Genomic DNA, 18,428 nt, shown 5'->3' on the forward strand with positions numbered 1-18,428 from the left:
AATATTTTATGAATGGAAGTATCATTTATTATTATTTTAAGGTAGTATTGTGATTTATGTGTGTTAGATCACAACATTGACAAGTTAAGTTTCAGGGTAAACAGAATTGCACACCTGTGCGTGCACACACACATACACACATTCATATCTTGTAAGGCAAGGGCGTTTTCATACTCTCCCCAGCGCCTGGTTGTCCTTTGAGTTTGGGCAGCTCAGTGAGATATTTGAGATTTTGATCTGTTCGCACCTGCTCTTCCTTTGGTTCTGTGAACATTTGAAAATGGACTCCCCCTAACTGGCGACCACCAGGGGGTGCCCAATATCTCGCAGTTGGATTGTGGATGGCACAGGAGGGCAGAGACAGGTGTGTCTGAGGGCTGACAAAGCTGAGAAGTCAGGTTTTGATAAAGGCATGAAAGAAGCAACTGGGGGCTTCCTACCTGGGTCACTCTTCTCTGCAAACGCCACAATGTGGATCCCATTCATATCATCTTCCTGTAGGAGAGAAGAGTTAAAGGTTACACCCCCAGGTGGAGAGACACAGAGGAGTGAGGCAGGGTCCCAGAGGCTGGAATGGAAACGGGAGGCAGGCTGAGGTGGGGAGGGGGCGTGGGCACAGCCGCACAGAGGGAACAGAGGAAGAGCAGGGCACGCGGGAGGCAGGGGGTGCTGGGGACTTCCATCAGGGATTTGGATAAATGACTTTGCAAGACAGGAGAGCACCAGCGACACACAAAACATGAACACTAAATGGGTCTCACTTCCATGGTCTGGTGAGTCCAGGAGAGCAGCAGCAAAAGGCAAAACGAAGAAAAGGGTGAGCCTGAGTGAGCCAGAGCTGGAACAGCAGCAGTCACTCCGGGGCAGCTCAGCCGGACAGATTCACCCTCAGGGACACCAGTGATGCCCCAGAGGATGAAAGCTTATGAATGCTGCAGACAGATCCTGAAACCATCCCCAAATGCGCAGCAGACAGACTCACTGAGGTCATCAGCATGTGGGTCGATGCTGCTCACATAAAAATCGTGTTTAAGTGGTACTTTCTGTTAGGACCCTGCCGGAACCTCTTACTGAAGAAGAAGAACCCGTAGGGGACACTTTGCTACTGTGAGCTCCACGGGGGCTCCTTTTTGTTCTTTCCACAAAGCTTGTCAAATCAGTACAGGACTCTAAAGCATCTCTATGAATTGGGAGGCTCCAGGAAGAGGCTGGAAGCTGGGCCTAGGGCAAGTTGAGAGCATGTGACTGAGAAAGTGGGCATGGCAACGGGAGCAGGGGTAAGGGAAAGGAACTACAGAGAGTATTCTATTTATTTGTTTGTTTGTTTATTTATTTATTGAGACAGAGTCTCACTTTGTCACTCTGGGTAGAGTACCATGGCATCATAGCTCACAGCAACCTCAAACTTTTGGGCTCAAATGATCCTCTTGCTTCAGCCTCCCGAGTAGCGGGGACTACTGGTACCTGCCACAACACCTGGCTATTTTTACAGACAGGGTCTTGCTATTCCTCAGGCTGGTCTTGAATTCCTGAGCTCAGGCAATCCACCTGTCTCAGCCTCCCAGAGTGCTGGGATTAGAGGCATGAACCACTGCACCTGGTTAGAGAGAGTATTTTAAATTTATGGGCAAGCAAAGGGCATGTCATGTTTCCCTGCCCTGGACAGAAAGAATCACAGGACTTATGTGCCTTGTGTGTCCTTTGCATTGTTTATTCCTGGAGAAAGAAGAGCAAGAGCTTGTAGGGGCCTCTGTTACAAGAAATGTGATCCTGGCCAGCAGGGGCTTGTGCCTGTAATCCTAGCAACTTTGGGAGGCTAAGCCAGGAGGATTAATTGAGTCCTAAAGTTTGAGGTTGCTGTGAGCTATGAGACAAACTACGCAACAAAGTGAGACACCCCCATGTCTACAAAAAACTTTTAAAAATTATCCAGATGTGGTGGGACATGCCTGTTGTTCCAGCTGCTTGGGAAGATGAGGCAGGAGGATTGCTTGAGCTTAGAAGGTTAAGGCTGCACTGAGCTATAATGGTGTCATTGCACTCAAGCCTAGGAGACAGAGTGAGACCCTGTCTCTGAAATAAATAAATAAAAATAAATAAATAAGGTCCTCAGGAGACTGGGAGAGCAATGACAAAGCCGGCTGAAATCTGATATGGCAGACATGGGGAGGGGATGCATTGGGTACCCTGAATATCATATCAGAATCATTCTATGGAAAAAACTCCAGTTGTCTCAACCCTCCCATGATCTCTGTTTCCATTTCAATTGATTTTAATGCTGGTGCAATCCTATCTAAATGCTAATTTTTTTTCTTTTGAGTTTGGAATGGACAAAGCCTCCAAAAATTCTAAGAGAGATTAAATGGAAAAATATTATTATGAAAAACAAGAGAGTGGGCAATGCCTTGGTCAGATTTTCTGAGGAATTGAATTTTACAGATAAATGTATGTACGTGTCTGCTTACATGTGCGCCAGTTTATTGCACAAATCTGATAGCAACCAGAAGGGGAGGCTGAGGTTTCACGGTTTTACGTTTGCTATTACTGCCAGACAGAACACCCCAATCAGTTCTCATTAGGCTGTCTTGCGTCCCTGTCTCCTGCCATCAGTTGGCAGTGCACGCTGTTAACTCTGCGAAGCAGGCCTCATTTCTGTGTGCCCTTCTAGAACGCATTGGAAATTGGTTTTAGAATTAAAAATCCATACTCGTTTTCCTTAGAAAGGCTGTTCATAATATGACAGTCACTCCCCAGACCTTAGTCCCTGAATGGAGAACTGTCACCAAGGGAAAGAGTGTCTGTGCATCTCAGAGATTCAGCACAGGAACCTGTATCAAATACCCTCAAAGAAGCAGGGCTGTGCTAGGTGCTAGGCATTTTCAGTACTGGACTCAGAGAGCAAGAATTCATGGGCAAGCTGATCAGCCAGGTTTACTCAGGGAGAACCCCTCATGCACGGGCGTGGAGGACCCGAGCTGAATGCGGGACTGAGCCCCAACAGGGACTTTCTCTGAATCCCACAGCCCTTGCTGCTGAGATCCATTTGGACTTTAGACCACATTTCCTTGGAAATTCTTTCCACACGTTGCACAAATCTTCCCTCCTCAATGGGATGGCAAGCTCTCTAAGGGAAGGGTTTATGCCTTAAAATAACAATGATGACTAAAATGGCAACAATATCTGGCATTTGCCACCTTTTGTGTAAGTGCTATGTAAGTACCTTGCCTTGAAATCTCACATGAAAGTCACTCCTATTTAATGCTTACAGAATTGAAGTGACTTATACAGGGCTGGAAGTGATAGAAATGGGATTCAAGCCATTTCTCTCTGGCTTTAAAGCCCGCTATCTGGGTTCATTCAGGCTCTGCTATAAGTAACTTTTACAAATTGCATAGCTTATAAACAATACAAATTTATTTTTCACTTCTCTAAAGGCTGGGAAGTCAAGGTATGGTCACATCTGGCATCTGGGGAGGGGCCACTTTCTGGCTCATGGACAGTCTTTCCTGAGTGTCCTCATGTAGGTCACCAGAAACTCCTTGGGCCCTCTTTCATAAGGGCACTCATCCCATCATGAGGATAGAACCCTCATGATGTAATCACACCCCAAAGACCTACATCTAATACCATCACCTTGAAGGTTAGGATTTCAATGTATGAATCTTGGGGGACACCAACCACACTCTCTCTCACCACCCCACCAGCAGAACAGGCTCCATGAATTGAAGGCGCCTCTAAGAGTTTGCAGATGTTGCAAACTCTGATCAGCAGCTCTTACTTACATTGAAAGAGGCACAAAAAGAAACTTCCTATAAAGTGACCAAGCACAAAATCCCCCAGAGAGCTGGAGACGTGGGCGTGGCTCTGATGAACACCCTCCTCTGGACTCCTAGCACAGCGTGTGCAGTCCCTGTCACACTGTCACAGCAGGGAGCACACTGGGCTGCTGCTACGTGTCTGGAGACCGGTTCATCTACTCAGCCCTGACAAGATGGTAACAGTCGTGTTTATAACCTCAGCTCTTACCACAGAGGTTCTTTCTGATGCCTATTGACTCAAAAAGAATACGGCAATGAAAATCTTACTCACTGAAGAATATTAGACAATCTTAAGAGATACCAACAAGACACCAAACTTGCTGGTTATCCACCAAGCAGTCACAGTTAATATTCTGCTCTGTTTCCTTCCAGTCTTTGTTGACTATGTGTTTGTTCTCAAGTTGAATGAAGAGACACAAAGATAAAAGGTACGCCTTCAATTAGCCGGCTCCCTAATTAAGGGGCAATGGAGTGACCTAGTTGTTGGCCTGGGGTCTCTGGCCCTGTTTTGGAAGTACTTTGCTGCTGGCAATAGAGGGAAGATTCCTTTAGAAGTAATTGCTGACTCCCATGCCCTGGGGGCAGTTGCCCAGGACCCTGACTGACCACTTATCAGGGTGGAGGTGGAATCTCCAAGGGGAATGATGGGTCAGTGCTTGGTCTTGGTTGTCCTGCTTCACCTTGATGTTCACTGAATCTTCTTAATAAATAAATAAATAAATAGATCTCTGATTTACACACAGCAAGTGTCACTGCGCACCAGCTGACATTTTTTTTCTGAGACGGAGTAGTTGTTACCCTGGTTAAAGTGCCTTGGTGTCACAGCTCACAGCAACCTCAAACTTTTAGGCTCAAGTGATCCTTTTGTCTCAGCCTCCTGAGCACATGGGACTACAGGTGCCCACCACTACACCCAGCTAGTTTTTCTATTTTTAGTAGAGACAGGGTCTTGATCTTGCTGGTCTCTAACTCCTGATCTTAAGAAATCCACCCATCTTGGCCTCCCAGAGTGCTGGGATTACAGCATGAGCCACCACACACTCAGCCCCCCAGGTTCTTTAGTAATAATATATGATGCGTTTTCTATGGTTTGCTGCTTTAAAAACCTGCGCAACTGGGGAAAGTAAAAGGTCAATAGTTGCTTTGTCACTAGCTAGTTTTCTTGTTTTATTTAAATATTTTACAATGTTTTGGGAAGAAGATGTTGAAAATAAAGACTTTTAAGTTTACTAACCATGTTCTGGAACATCTGTGGTTTAAGTTGCTGTGGCCACGTGGCTGGCGGAGGTGCCGCTCTTTGGAGCAGTGCCCTTCCAAGGGCACAGGTGGATCAGGAGGGGTTCTGGGGAGCAGTTCCTCAGCGGTCCTTCTGACCCAATTTATTTCTGCTGCTTCTTTTCTAGGAATGTGAAGATGACCCTGGAGGGGCCTGTCCTCCCTTCCCACCCTTGCTGGCTACTTGGATGGAGGAGCTGGCTGGGTCTGGTCAGGCCTTCTGGGAAAGTCAGTGGCTATTCCAGAATGGGGTGTTGGGAAGGAATAAGTCATTCTACTTGCCTTTTTCTCTACCTGGTTAAATCCACGCCACCCTTCCCCAGTTGGAAAACAATTCAGTATGCAATAATGTAGACAGTATGAGTCATCACTGTTATTTTATCTTATAGCAACAGACTACAATAGGAGAAAAGAGAGCAGAAAATGGGTTCCAATGAAGACAGACGTAAACTTCCTGCACAATGATCTGCCTCTGAGATAAGAAGAGGGAGCATTTTTGCAGCCCTGTTGGAAGCTGGGGGTATCTGTGGTTGGGGGAGGATGCGGGCTCTCTGGCTCTAGAATGTCACAATCTCAGAGTGACGCTGCTGTGTCAGTAAGGGGTGTCTTGGAAGAAGGTTCTACAGTGTTGCATTCTCACCCTTCCCGAAGCCCAAATAATTGAGACTTGGCTTTTAGGGATAAAGGAGATAAAAAGAAGAACTAAAGATACAGCCATCGCAGAACAGAACAGTAATAATCACTCTTAATTTAAAATGGTGTTCTGTGTCACGACAAATAAAGACCAAGAGTCTATTCCAGATTAAAGACAATGGAAGAAACAGAACAAGCAAAGCAGTGTGAGATCTGGGGCTGGGGCTGGGAGAAAGAAAAGTTTCTAGTCACTTTGAATAAGGCCTATAGATTAGGTAGTAGAATGAGCATTAATTTCCTGATTTTGATAATTGCACTGTGGCTATATGTGAGAAAGTCCTGAAGTATTTAGGTAGAAAGGGGAATTGCATCTGCCACTTACTCTCAAACAGGTCAGAAAAAAATATACATATATACACCTGGAATCCTAGTACTCTGGGAGGCCGAGGTGGGTGGATTGTTTGAGCTCATAAGTTCAAGACCAGCCTGAGCAAGAGTGAGACCCCCATCTCCACTAAAAATAGAAAAATTAGTCCGTTGTTTTGGCGGGCACCTGTAGTCCCAGCTACTCGGGAGTCTGAGGCAAAAGGATCACTTGAGCCCAAGAGTTTGAGGTTGCTGTGAGCTATGATGCCATAGCACTCTACCCAGGGTGATAAAGTGAGACTCTGTTTAAAAAACAAACAAACATATATATGTGTGTAGAAAGAGAGAGGGAAAGTGTGATAAAGCAAAGGTGGTGAAATGTTAGTATGTAGGGAATCTGGATGAAGAAGTGACAGAATGCTTTGCACTACTTTTGTTAAGTCTGAAATTACTGTAGAGTAAAAAGTAAAAACAATTTTTATAAAGAATATTATTTTTAAAGCCCTGTTATACTCTTTCATTATTATTTTAAAATCTAGTAATAAGACCTTTTAAGAGTTAACCTTTGGAATGGTTTAAATGTTAGAAAAATAGGTTGTTCTTAAATAGCCCGCTCCTCCAGACTGGTTGATTTGCCCCTCAGTGTTAGCCTCTACCTCCAAACAGCCACATAAGCTACAAGCCAGTAACAAGTAAGTGGCAGAGTCCTCCATGGTGGTTCTGTTCACCCATCACTTCAGCCTCTGAATTAAAGAACAAACTAAAGAAATGCTTCCATATTAATCCCTTTCTCTCCCCGCCAACTCCAGTGGTTGGTTCCCTGTGGGGATATGGCCAGTCTGGGGAGGCATCCTGGAGAAAACGTGAGATTTGACTCCAGACGGCTAAACTTAAGTTCCCAGAACTAATACACATTAATTATGTGTTCCTAAGTGGGCAGTCGGAGTGACCAGGTATAAAATGGGCATAACTCCAGAGCTGTTGACAGCGACAAGAGAGATGACACATGAAACGCTTTGAACGATGCTCCACCAACTCTGGGGGTTATTATTTATGAAATTCTATACAAAGCCAGGCAAGGGTGGGAGGGGTATCTCCGAGGCCCTCTTTCTAATACTATTTGAGCCACCTGACATGTTGTCCGTGACACAGGCCTAGAAGACAAGCTGGCCTAGCTGCTTCCCAGTGCCTGGAGTTGATATTTAAAAAAGCAGCTACCGTTAATTAAACTTGTGTCTACTGTGCTCTGAACTCTTCATATCACTCATCCTTACAAAATGTCCCTAATTTAAAATGGGAAAACTGAAGCTCAGAAAGACCATCACCCTGACTTGTTGTCCGGCACAAAGCTACGGGAGCTGGCACGTCTGTCTGACTTTACAGCCCGAACTGCTGCCTTGGGCTCCCCGTGCACCTGCCAGCCAAGGAGTGGACTCCGTAGTCCCTATGAGACGTGAACTCAGAGACAGAGTAATGTTCCCTCCTGAGTAGGACCAAAGAGCCGAACTCAGATCTCTGGAGAACTGGATTTTAACTGAGCATGACATTGTCCATATTTCAAACACTATACCAGTCAGACACCCACCCCAACCAAATAAGACTTAGTTTGAGTTTGGAGACTTAATCCAAGGGACATTCCTCTTGGAGTATATATGCCGGGAGGATACACCTATATCTGAAAGGCAGAAAGAGCTTGCCACTCTCTTACCCATGTTTCAAACATATCTTCTGGGCGTAGGCGACGTAGAGTAGGTCTGGAAAAAAAAAAAAAGCATTTCCTTGAGTAGGAACCACCATGGGAGATGCTGCAGCCTCAGCACCGGGAACAGTAGGGTGAGAGGGTGGTTCATTCCCAAGAGTATGAAAAGCCCTAAAAACTACTTCTCCCCTAAGAAATATACCTGCTCAGACACAGCAGAGTCTAAACCACTCAGCCTTTTCATATATGCACTTGACCCAAGGATTGATTGTAAAGTCTGTTACCAACAGTGGGTCAGAGGGCCCAGAATCAGCTCATTCCCAGGGCGAGCAGCCGCTGCCCACCTCACAGACAGCTGCCACTGCTGAGAGCCTGCAGCCGGCCTGGAGTGAGGACACCTCACAGGGAAAACGAAAGCCTCAGCTCTCTAGCCCCAAACTGCCTTTTTTTTTTTAATCGTCAGAGACATACCTCAAAAGCCCTTTAGGAATGTTTAGGGGAGCAGGTGGGACCTATGTTTTGCTCATAGTTCGTTTCTTTCTAAATGTTGGCAAATAGTGCTGGACATGTTAATATCTGTTTCTCCAAGTCCTGCCTCCCAGAAGGGGCTGGGACTGTCCTGATGAGGGGACCGGGATGCTCCAGGCATAGTGAACACATTGTGCACACACTTGGAGGTGGCCAGGTGGGGCAGTGAGCCGTGTTCCCGTACTGTCCCTCCCTCAAGAACAAGGGTCAGCAAACTGCAGCTGGGGGATCAAATCTGGCCAGTGCCTTCCATTTCTGTCAATGAACTTGCACTGGGATGCAGCCACACCCATTTGTTTGCACATGATCTACTGTTGCCTTCATGCTACAGCGGCAGAGTCGAGTGGTTGCAACAGAGGCCATCTAGCCGGCAGAGCCTGAAATGTGTACTGTTTGGTTCTTTACAGAAGTTTGCTGATTCATGCTACAGCTACTCCAAATGGTATCAAGTATCCCTCTCCCAGAAGTTCTGTGTATAGAATGTTCTTCCTTGGCTAAGTTACTTAACTATTCTAAGTTCAATTCCTTGATCTCTATGAAGTTGAGATAACCATAATTACCTTGTAAAGTTAGATAAACTAGTTTTCATAAAGCACTCAGCATAGTACTTGGCATATGGGAAGCTTTCAATAAATTGCCATCATTATTAGTGTAGAATGTTGTTCATCTATTACTCTGGCTTTGAGGGGATTTGCTGACTTGGGGGGTTAGTCTAATACTGCTTGAGAGGGCAGACTCATATTCAGAAGTAGTAACGTCCCTCCTATTTATCATGGTCAACAAGGCCGTACTACTGAGGCCTGTTCCGCTGGGGTACAAACCCCGGGATGCTGCTCTGGGTAGGTCTTCAATGTCAGCCCTAAGGAGACCCCCATGTCCTCACCCCCCGCAGACCCTCACAGCCACCTTTGGTGCTCCTTCACAAACTCCACGATCTCCTCTTCTGTGTGAGGCTTGTCAGGGATGGCAACGGGCTCGTCCATAAACGGCTCATAGAAGTCAACCTCATTCATCTTCAAGGACAGTTTCTTTGCCACCTGTAACAGGTAGAAATAAGATGAGGTTTGTTTGAAGGCTGGTCTAGAGAAGCCATGGGTTGTTCAACTAGGAGCAGCGCGTTCTCTGGCAAAGCCAGGGGAGCTCACCACAGTTTTAACTTCAATGTTGAGGTGATAAGAACACACCAGGTAAGTCCTGGAATGGGCAGAAAACAAAAGGCTTATCCGGCCAACAAGAGTCAGACAGGGGCTGGGAGCAGCTGTATTGAAAAGTAGGAATTGAATCGCACCCTCTCAATTGCCCTGCTGTGTTTGTCAGGCAGGATGGGGAAGCAGAGGCCAAGGGAGCTTGCTTACTGTCCTGAGCTGTGTGGATTCCACTGAACCACTTTCGACAGAACAGGCAATTACTGGAAATTCTTACAATGTGCAGGTACTCAGAATCAGAAGCCAACTCATTAATCTGTCCTTGATCAGCTCACAAGCTCTAATTGCTATTTGGATTGTGGCATTGGCCCTATGGTGAAACCTGTCAGCGTCAGACTTGCTGGACTGTTTTTCAGGCTGTAGGAGACAGTCATAAAGTGATCAACCATCAGGCTTTGCTCAGGCTGTGGGATTTCCCAGGAAGTAGGACTTCCAGTGCTAAACCTGGATAGACTCCAGAAAAACAGACTTGCTCACCCTATAACAGATAAAAATCTCAAGGCACCAGCCTGCAGCCTGGAAAATGTTTTCCCTCTTGATTCGAGTGGCCACACTCGATGGTGTGTCAGTCCCTGTTCTATCGTCTGTGTGTCGTCAAGGCAGAGCGGGAGCTGTGTTGGCCGGCACAGCTGCTGAACTCAGGGCCTCTCTTTGTGAAATGCTTAGAGAGGCCTGGAATGTGCAATGCTCTATAGAAAACCAAATGCCATTCTTCTCCGTTCAGAGCTGTGATCCAAGAAAGCACAGGGACGAACAGTAGTACCCTTGAAACTGAAGAGGAACTGCCTAAGAGCTGATGCTCTGTGGTGGTAACCCATAGCGCTGCGACCCGGGGCAGCATGACTGAGTGCGGGGGAGGAACTGCGTGTGACATAAACTCGTCTACAAGGAGGTGCATTCTCAGGAGACCCTGATGTTCATATGGTTTGGGTCATCAATTGCTATTAATTCCAGGTCATTATATTCCAAAAGACAGTTCTTATAGTACTTAAGGGAAAGAAATGCTACCATCCTACTCAGAGATAAAGAAAATAGGCCGTGTTATGAGCTATGGTCAATCAAAGGAGATTTCATTGTCATTTAGAATCTGAGAGAGAGATGTGGAGTTTTTTTCTTGCTTTCCCCCTCTTCCCTGGGGTGGATGAGGAGGTGATGAGGCAGGGAGCCGGGGAAGGGCAGCTAACAGACAACCAGTATTTGAGTTTATATACAGTTCTGTGCAAAACTAGGCCTCTGGTGGAATAGGCTTGAAAATGACATTGGAGTCTGATTTTTTGAGCTCCCTTACTGTATATTCTAGGAACTAGAAAGCTGTGCTATGAATTGGTCAAATGAACGAAAACAGTAATAATTGCAAACAAACCAGGGTTTATTATGTGCCAGGCGCTGTTTCCAAGTGTTTTAGGTTTACTAATTTATTTAACCCTCACTCTGATTTTCTGAGGTAAGAATATTATTATACTTATTTTACAAATGAGGAGTTTGAGGCACAATTTGGAGAAAGAAGTTTTCAGAATCTCATAACCTGGAGGGGGTGAGAAGCAGAATTCAAACCCAGGCCGTGGAACATTCTAACCCTCCCACTTACCTGCATTCCAACCTCCTCTTTACTTGAAAATTACCTTCTCCTTGACCATGTAAATAAAGGAATATATTATATGTGCCCGTAAATATTGTACTGGTGCTGCATGTGTTTGCCTTGTTCCTTGTAACGTGGCTCTCCAGCACAGTCTGCAGTGCTTACACCTGCTGAAGGAACTTCTCAGAACCACTGCCGAGGCGAGCAGCATGGTGTGCCTGGCAAGTGAGCATGTGTGTGTGAACATGTGTGCCTGTGGCGGTGGGATCTCTGGTTCCTGAATGCAAATCTGTGTCCATAATGTTACGCCTATTAACATAAAATTGGATGTTTGTAGGCCTTAAGTTTAAGTCTTGGAAACCTTGAATGGAATTTTCCAGAGGTCTCTTCACTGTCTCCCCATCACCATCATAAAGTGCCCCCTTCTTATATCTCAGAGGACCCCTTTCTTTTACTCTTATAATTTGGTATTGGATGCTAAGGGCTGAAGGAGATTGGACTAATGGAAGCAATTATTCATTCATTTATTCAATGAAATATGTATGGAGCCTCCCCTATCCAGGGCCCTGTTCCAGGAGCAGACCTGGTTCTTGGGCGTTACAATTATGTAAGAGAAGATTGTACTATTAAGAGCGAATAGGTCCACACAAACCAGTTATTTCAGGCTTTTCTTTTTCTAACTAGTTGGGATAGATTTTGAGAACTACAAAGCACAGTGCCATTTTCCTGACATTTGCATGTATACAAATTTTGATACAGATAATTTTTCTGTATCTTAGTAACACATTTAAGTTATTGTCAATGAAATCAACTCAAAATAAATGTAGGCCTCTTCAATATCTATCTTCTCTGTTATCTTTGTTGAGACAGTCAGAGTTCCCTTTGGCCCTAATGTGATTCAAAAGGGAAAGTAGTTGTTCATCTCACAGTTCACTCAGAGAGAGGGGGGAACAGGCCATTGGGAGGAGATGTGTGATAATAAGAGCTGACACTTGCCAGGCTGTAAGCTACAGCAGCGTGGACACCAGCGTGGCCCTTCGACCCCTTTCTTCCTTCAACTGCTTCCCCAGAGAGGCTGGGCCTCTGTGTGACTTGAGTTAGGAGCGGCATCAGTAGATCAGCATGGGTTCCAAACCTGAGCACCTTGTAAAATTCCCTGGGACACTTTTAGAAGATGCAGATTCCTCAGCCCTATTGCAGCCCCCAAAGTATCTTAAGTTTCCGGGAGTGGGGCCAACAGATTACTGTCTTTAAAAGCTCCATGGGGAATACCAGTGTTGACAGTGGCCGAGAACTACTGATTCCTAAATCTACATCAGCAGCCTTGACGTCTCACCCTCTTTATGGTTCTTCAATTCATTTAATAATATTTATTGGTTTGTTTACTTATTTACTTTCTGTCTTTTCATCTTTTCTTCTCCACTCTAAATTCTACAAGAGGAGGAAACTTTTCCTCAACGTCGTGCTCCTGGCACTGAAAAGAGTTCCTGACACATAAACGACACTCAATGAATACTGGTTGAGTCAATGAATGAATTACTGAAAGATACCTCCAGATGAATGTTTTCCCAACAGTAGAAAATAGGACTCATCACCCCATCTTATATTCCTTTCTGTATTCTTCTTCCTAGACTTCCAGTGTTTTAAGTAGCTTCCCAAATTTTGCTGTCTTGAAGTCAAAACTTGCTATCTTATGTTATTTGGGGTTTTTACCTTCTTTCACTCATTCAGTTCATCAGTGATCTTGTTACATCAAGTTTTCCCAGTTAGATTTTTTTATCTCTGTGATTGTAGGAGTGCTTTCTGGTTCCTTTCCTCTCCTGACTTCAAACCTGTATCAAACACCTCTAGGTCCCTCTGAGATCCCCAAGGATGTGTTGTACAGACATCTTTTCATGACAAACCTCATGATATTTATACTTTTCCCCTTTTCTTTTTATTTATTTTTTTATTAAATCATAGCTGTGTACATTAGTATGATCATGGGGCACCATACACTTGGTTCATAGACCGTTTGACACATTTTCATCACACTAGTTAACATAGCTTTCATGGCATTTTCTTAGTTATTTTGCTAAGACCTTTACATTCCACTTTTACTAGGATTCACATATTCCCTTGTAAGATGCACCTTTTCCCCTTTTCTGCTTAGCACCTCCTGCTGGACAGCACTGGGTACAGCCATGCCTTCTGGCTCCCCACCCAAACCCTAGCCCAAGGGTACAAAGACTTATTTTTTGAGACAGTCTCACTCTGTCACCCTGCATAAAGTGCCATGGCATCATCATAGCTCACAGCAACCTCAGTCTCTTTGGGCTCAAGAGATCCTCTTGCCTCAGCCTCTGAGTAGCTGGGACTATAGGCACCTGCCAAGATATTGGCTACCTTTTCTATTTTTAGTGGAGATATGGGCAATGGAGGGATCCCAGTCTTGCTTAGGCTGGTCTCAAACTCCTGGGCTCAGGTAATCGACCCACCTTGGCCTCCTACAGTGTTAGGATTACAGGTGTGAGCCACTGCGCCTGGCTGTGAGTACAAGTTCTGAGTCCCAAATGGCTTCAGAGTCCCCTCAGTGGCACAGCTCTTCCCGTGTCTTTCTTTTTTTATGCAACTCCACAGTGGCTCCTATGACTCAGGGTATTACAGAACTTTTAGTAAAGCAGCTTTCTGAGTTTTTAATTATAGCCTGACCTCACCTTCTGCATGAGACACAGACATGGAGCCACACAGTTGGCTGGGGAGGCACTTCTGAAAACAGACACTCCCCTGAACGAAGCGGGGAACCACCCCTCTGAGAATGCGGGCTTTGTCACTTGGCCAGGCTGGTCCGCCCGCCTGTCTTCCCTCAGAGGCTTCTGGCCCAGGGCCCCTGCGCTGATCCTGGCCTATCAGGACTAAGGCTAATGGATGCAGTTCTGGCTTCTCGGTGCCTCCCTTCTCTGCTCATGTCCTGAACCAACCTCCTGTCCTCCTGGGCCTCAACGACTGCCTTCTAGTGCATAACAGTGTCACAGCTGGGCTGGCATTGACGGAACACGTGCTGTGTGCCAGAACTGTGAGCATCTCACATACGCGGCTTCTTCCTCTCAAGTATAGTAGGACAAAGCATTGACTCTGAGGTCAGGCCGGCCTGAGATCACAGCAAGCTTGACGATTTGTTAACATGTGACCATGGGCCACTCACCTACTCGGCCACATCCTCTGTAGAATTAGAACACCGCTCCCTCCCTGACAGGGGTGTTGAGATGAAAGGAGAGAACCCCCATAAAGCCCTCACCACAGACTCTGCCGCATAATAAGTACTTAATAAATGGTAGTTAGTATTCTTTTTTTATATTCTTGCTCAAGATCTCTCCCAATTCTAATCCAACCAGCCAGGGGAAACTTTTCTCAGGTTTAGATTATATTACTTAGATTATAGACCTCTCTTTTGGGTTATAAACTTGAAAACAGGACCATGTCCATAGAAACGGTCCAATACATACATGAACTGAAAGTGACCTCTTTTTCTCATGCCCTTCCCTGCTCCAGCCTCCACGAGCTTCCTCCTATTTTTCATGGAATATGTGAACTTCGTAAAGTAAAGGCCCATGAGCATTGCCCATCAGCTGTCCTGCTCCTCCCATTAATTTATACTTGAATTTGAACAAGAACTTAGTTTGTCCTGGGTCTATTTGTTCAGTGAGCATGAGCGGTTTAGGGCTCTCGGTTGGGATGTGTGTGTTGGGAGGGTGTGGGGAGGTGGATGGTGTGTATATCATACATAGGCATGTGTTACACATGCCTGAAGGTAGGGTACGTGTGCCCTGCAACACAAGGGCAGGTGTACAGTCTTTTATTTAATGGTGTGATGTGGAGGAAAGAAAGCAGGTTTGGGGCAAAGTTTGTCCTAGACTGGGATCCCAGAGCTACTACTCACTTGCTGGACACCTCGGCTATTACCTAACCTTTCTTCATCTGTTTTCTTTTCTGGGTAGGAGGAGTTCTTACCTTTCAAAGGTGTTTAAAGGATTATTAATAAAATAGATGTGATACATCAAATTGTTTCCAACACACAAAAAGCATTTAATCAATAAATACTTGCCGCTTTAGTAGTAGTCAAGGGACCAGGGTGCAATACTCTGGCTATAGTAGATCCCAAATAAATTACCCACGATTCAAGGTCTCTCTCTCTCTGTTGTTCTTTGGCTTATGAAATCAGTTTCTTTGTTTTTAAAATAAAGAGCATTTGGATTGTAGAAAAGTCTATCTACCACTTTCTAAAGCACCAGGGCTTCAGATGGTCAATGCCCCTTCCCATTCCATCATCCACCCTAGCCCAGCAGAGGGGAAGGCGTGCAATCCCAAGAAGGGAGAGAACCAGGGAAACAACGGCTCAGTGTCCAGACACACTCTGGGCTCTCACATTTTCCCTTCTCAGGGTATGAGAAGATAAGGGTCGGCCATCACTTCTTATTAGATGTTTTTAGAAACATCCTTATGTCCTCTGATTTTTGATTTTTTTTCTTCTCTCATTCAACAATGATTTACTGCTATATTCCTGACACTTCAGGAGAAAAAGGCAAAGCAACATGGTTAATGTTGCTAAAAGAAAAGAAAAAGTGGCCAGAAGTTCACATTTTAATCCTTCCTGCCTATAGAACTGTTTGAATTGGGGTCTCACAGGTACTTACCCCTTTGTCAAAGGTGGCAAAAAATTTGATGTAAGGCTGGAAGTGTTCAGATGCTTCTTCAAAAGCCTTGTAATCTAAGAGGAAAGAGATGAAAGGGACAGACATTTTCAAGATGCACGCTGCACAATCTTCTCTTTTTTAAATGATGTAGAGAAGGCCAGGCCAGTGGCTTGGGCCTGTAATCCCAGCACTCTGGGAGGCCAAGAGATGTGGATGAGGAGCTCCAGAGTTCGAGACAAGCCTAAAAACAGAAAAACTAGCTGGGTATGGTGGTAGGCACCTTTAGTCCCAGCTACTTGGGGGAGCTGAAGCAAGCAGATTGGTTAAGCCCAAGAGTTTGAGGTTGCCGTGAGTTATGACGCCATGGCACTTTACCCAAGGTGACAGAGTAAGACTCTGTCTCAAAAATAAATAAATGAATAAATGATGTTGAGAGAGTGGAAAGCCAATTAATCCTGATTGTATAGTTCTTTAGCAAGTATTGAAGTAGGTAATTATTTGGTACTACTTAAGCCCATAGTTTCCCCTGAAAAGTTTGAACTGACTGGCATTGAATTGCCCAAGAGAAGACCTCTTCACCATCCTTTCGTGAAGTTCGCAAATGGAAGCAGAAAATGGGAAACTGAGAAATGACGAAGGAGAGAAAAAGATGTGAAAAACTCCAAACCAGAAGAAATAGGTCTTTACTCAAACTCGCCGCTAGTGATAATCATGCCTTCTAAACAGTGCAGTTTCCCGTATAAACAAGCCCAAGAGGAGGAGGAAATCTACCTGACTGTGTAAAGTGACCTTAATCGGGACAACATCGCAGCAGCATTTTAAACTCCTCAGTAGGAGCACGCTTGTGAATCTTAGTTTTCTTTTCGTTTTTTTGAAGTTCTTTTTTAAAATTCTTATGCCTTGAGAGGATTATTTAAATTCAATCAAGTCTATGTTTGACCCTGGTCCCCAACTTGAGTGAGTCCAAATTGGTCAAGGTGGGCCTGAGTCCACGTGAGTGTGGAATGCGGTGCCTTGGCATACCTAGGCAGTTACTTGGTAACATTACTCAGTGTCAAGCCTTGGATGTGAGGGGGTAATTGTGGTGATGGTAGTTGTTCTGAATAATTTTATCATTTGGAGAATCAATGAGCCTATGATTTATTTTTAATAAGATTAACTTCTTTCCATTTTATGGAATTCCATATCCCTTAACGATCAGAAGTATAAGCTTTTGCTAGAATTCTGGGATCACACAGAATTTTCTAAGATTTTAGTTAAAAAAAGAAAAAACCTCTTTCATTGTAGAATAATGCTAGCTCAGGGCACACCAAGATGAGTAAGAAAAAGGCACTGATCTTAAAAGGGTCTCAGCCTGGGGCGGCTCCTGGGGCTCAAAGGAGTAGGGTGCTGGCCCCATATGCCGGAGGTGGCAGGTTCAAACCCAGCCCCAGCCAAAACTTGCAAAAAAAAAAAAGAAAATGGGTCTCAGCCTGGCAAGAGCTATGACCTTTAAACAAGCATAATGTGATGCAGTAGTTGTTTTAATAGAGGTGAGTGCAACAAGCTGGGAGGACAGAGGACCCCAACATGTAAAGAATACTTGGACCTGCTTATTCACACTCGACTGACTCATCCTCATAAAAGATACCCTGTAACTTGATAGCCCAGAGGACTGGGTAGTGGGGAGAAGATGGTGGGGAACATTTGAGGAATGTGTAGGTGGAGGGTGAGGAAGTAGACTGGCTAAGGCCACACCTAAGCCATCTGGGTCTAAGGCAGCAGTGGGCTCCATCAGAGTCCCCTGTAACCCCCGTCCCCAGTCTCCCTCTCCCTGGAAAATTTATTCTCACTCCCCAGAACTCCTGTCCTGATGGAAGGAAGGGCTTAGGCCTGCGTGGGGAGCCCCCTTCTTCTCTTGGACAGCTATATCACTTAAGATGAAGGATGGGGCAAGGTGACCCTCTAGGTTGGTTATTCAAAACAAGGTTAAACTTTTAGCCTCACCCAAATAGCAAGTTTCTTCCAGGATACCGTATCTCATCTTCTCCCCCATCTGACCTCCTGTAATTTCTAGGTTTTCCTTGCCCCCATATCCTGTTCTGATGCTGATGGCTTTTTCCTGGTTCTTCTCAGTCTACTCTCCAGTGTCTTTGAAGATTCTTGAATAGGCTCTTGAATGTTCAGTCTCCATCCTCTAGCTTATTAAAGATTTATTTTAGCATTTCCTCACCTCTGTTCCCAATCTCTCAGAGTTTTCCTTACTGGATATATCAGACTTTAGCACTGGGTGTGGATAATAGCAGCAGTTAGAAATTCTGGAGAGAAATATTTTGAATGTTTTATCCCCAACAAGTTGGTTTGGTTCTTCTTTCCAAATCACAATTTATCTTACACAGAAGAACCAGATCTAACTGTTGGAGATAAAACATTCAAAGGAGTAGGTGAATGTGTCAAAACAGATTTTGTCTAGCAGGGCATGGTGGCAGGCACCTGTAGTCCTAGTTACTCCAGGAGGCTTAGGTTAAGAGGACGTCTGGAGCCCAAAGAGACTGAGGTTGCTGTGAGCGATGATGATGTCATGGCACTGTACCCAGAGCGACAAAATGAGACTCTGTCTCAAAAAAAAAAGAAAGAAAAACAACCCCCCCCATATTTTGAAAACACTGCCTA

At 45.0% G+C, this 18,428-nt stretch overlaps 1 protein-coding gene across 1 annotated transcript in view; it reads right to left on the reverse strand.

The window, feature by feature from the left end:
* Window positions 1–18,428, reverse strand: part of CASQ2 (calsequestrin 2) — a 62,464-nt gene that overhangs the window by 12,815 nt on the left and 31,221 nt on the right. The window contains exons 5-8 of the mRNA XM_053591302.1: window positions 15,777–15,850; window positions 9,226–9,356; window positions 7,801–7,846; window positions 441–495 (exon numbers count right to left, since the gene is read on the reverse strand). Coding sequence (XP_053447277.1) covers window positions 441–495; window positions 7,801–7,846; window positions 9,226–9,356; window positions 15,777–15,850 — 306 coding nt within the window. The remainder of the gene's footprint in view (window positions 1–440; window positions 496–7,800; window positions 7,847–9,225; window positions 9,357–15,776; window positions 15,851–18,428) is intronic.

The sequence above is a fragment of the Nycticebus coucang genome, chromosome 5, assembly GCF_027406575.1.
Source record: "Nycticebus coucang isolate mNycCou1 chromosome 5, mNycCou1.pri, whole genome shotgun sequence".
Taxonomy (NCBI): Eukaryota; Metazoa; Chordata; class Mammalia; order Primates; family Lorisidae; genus Nycticebus; species Nycticebus coucang.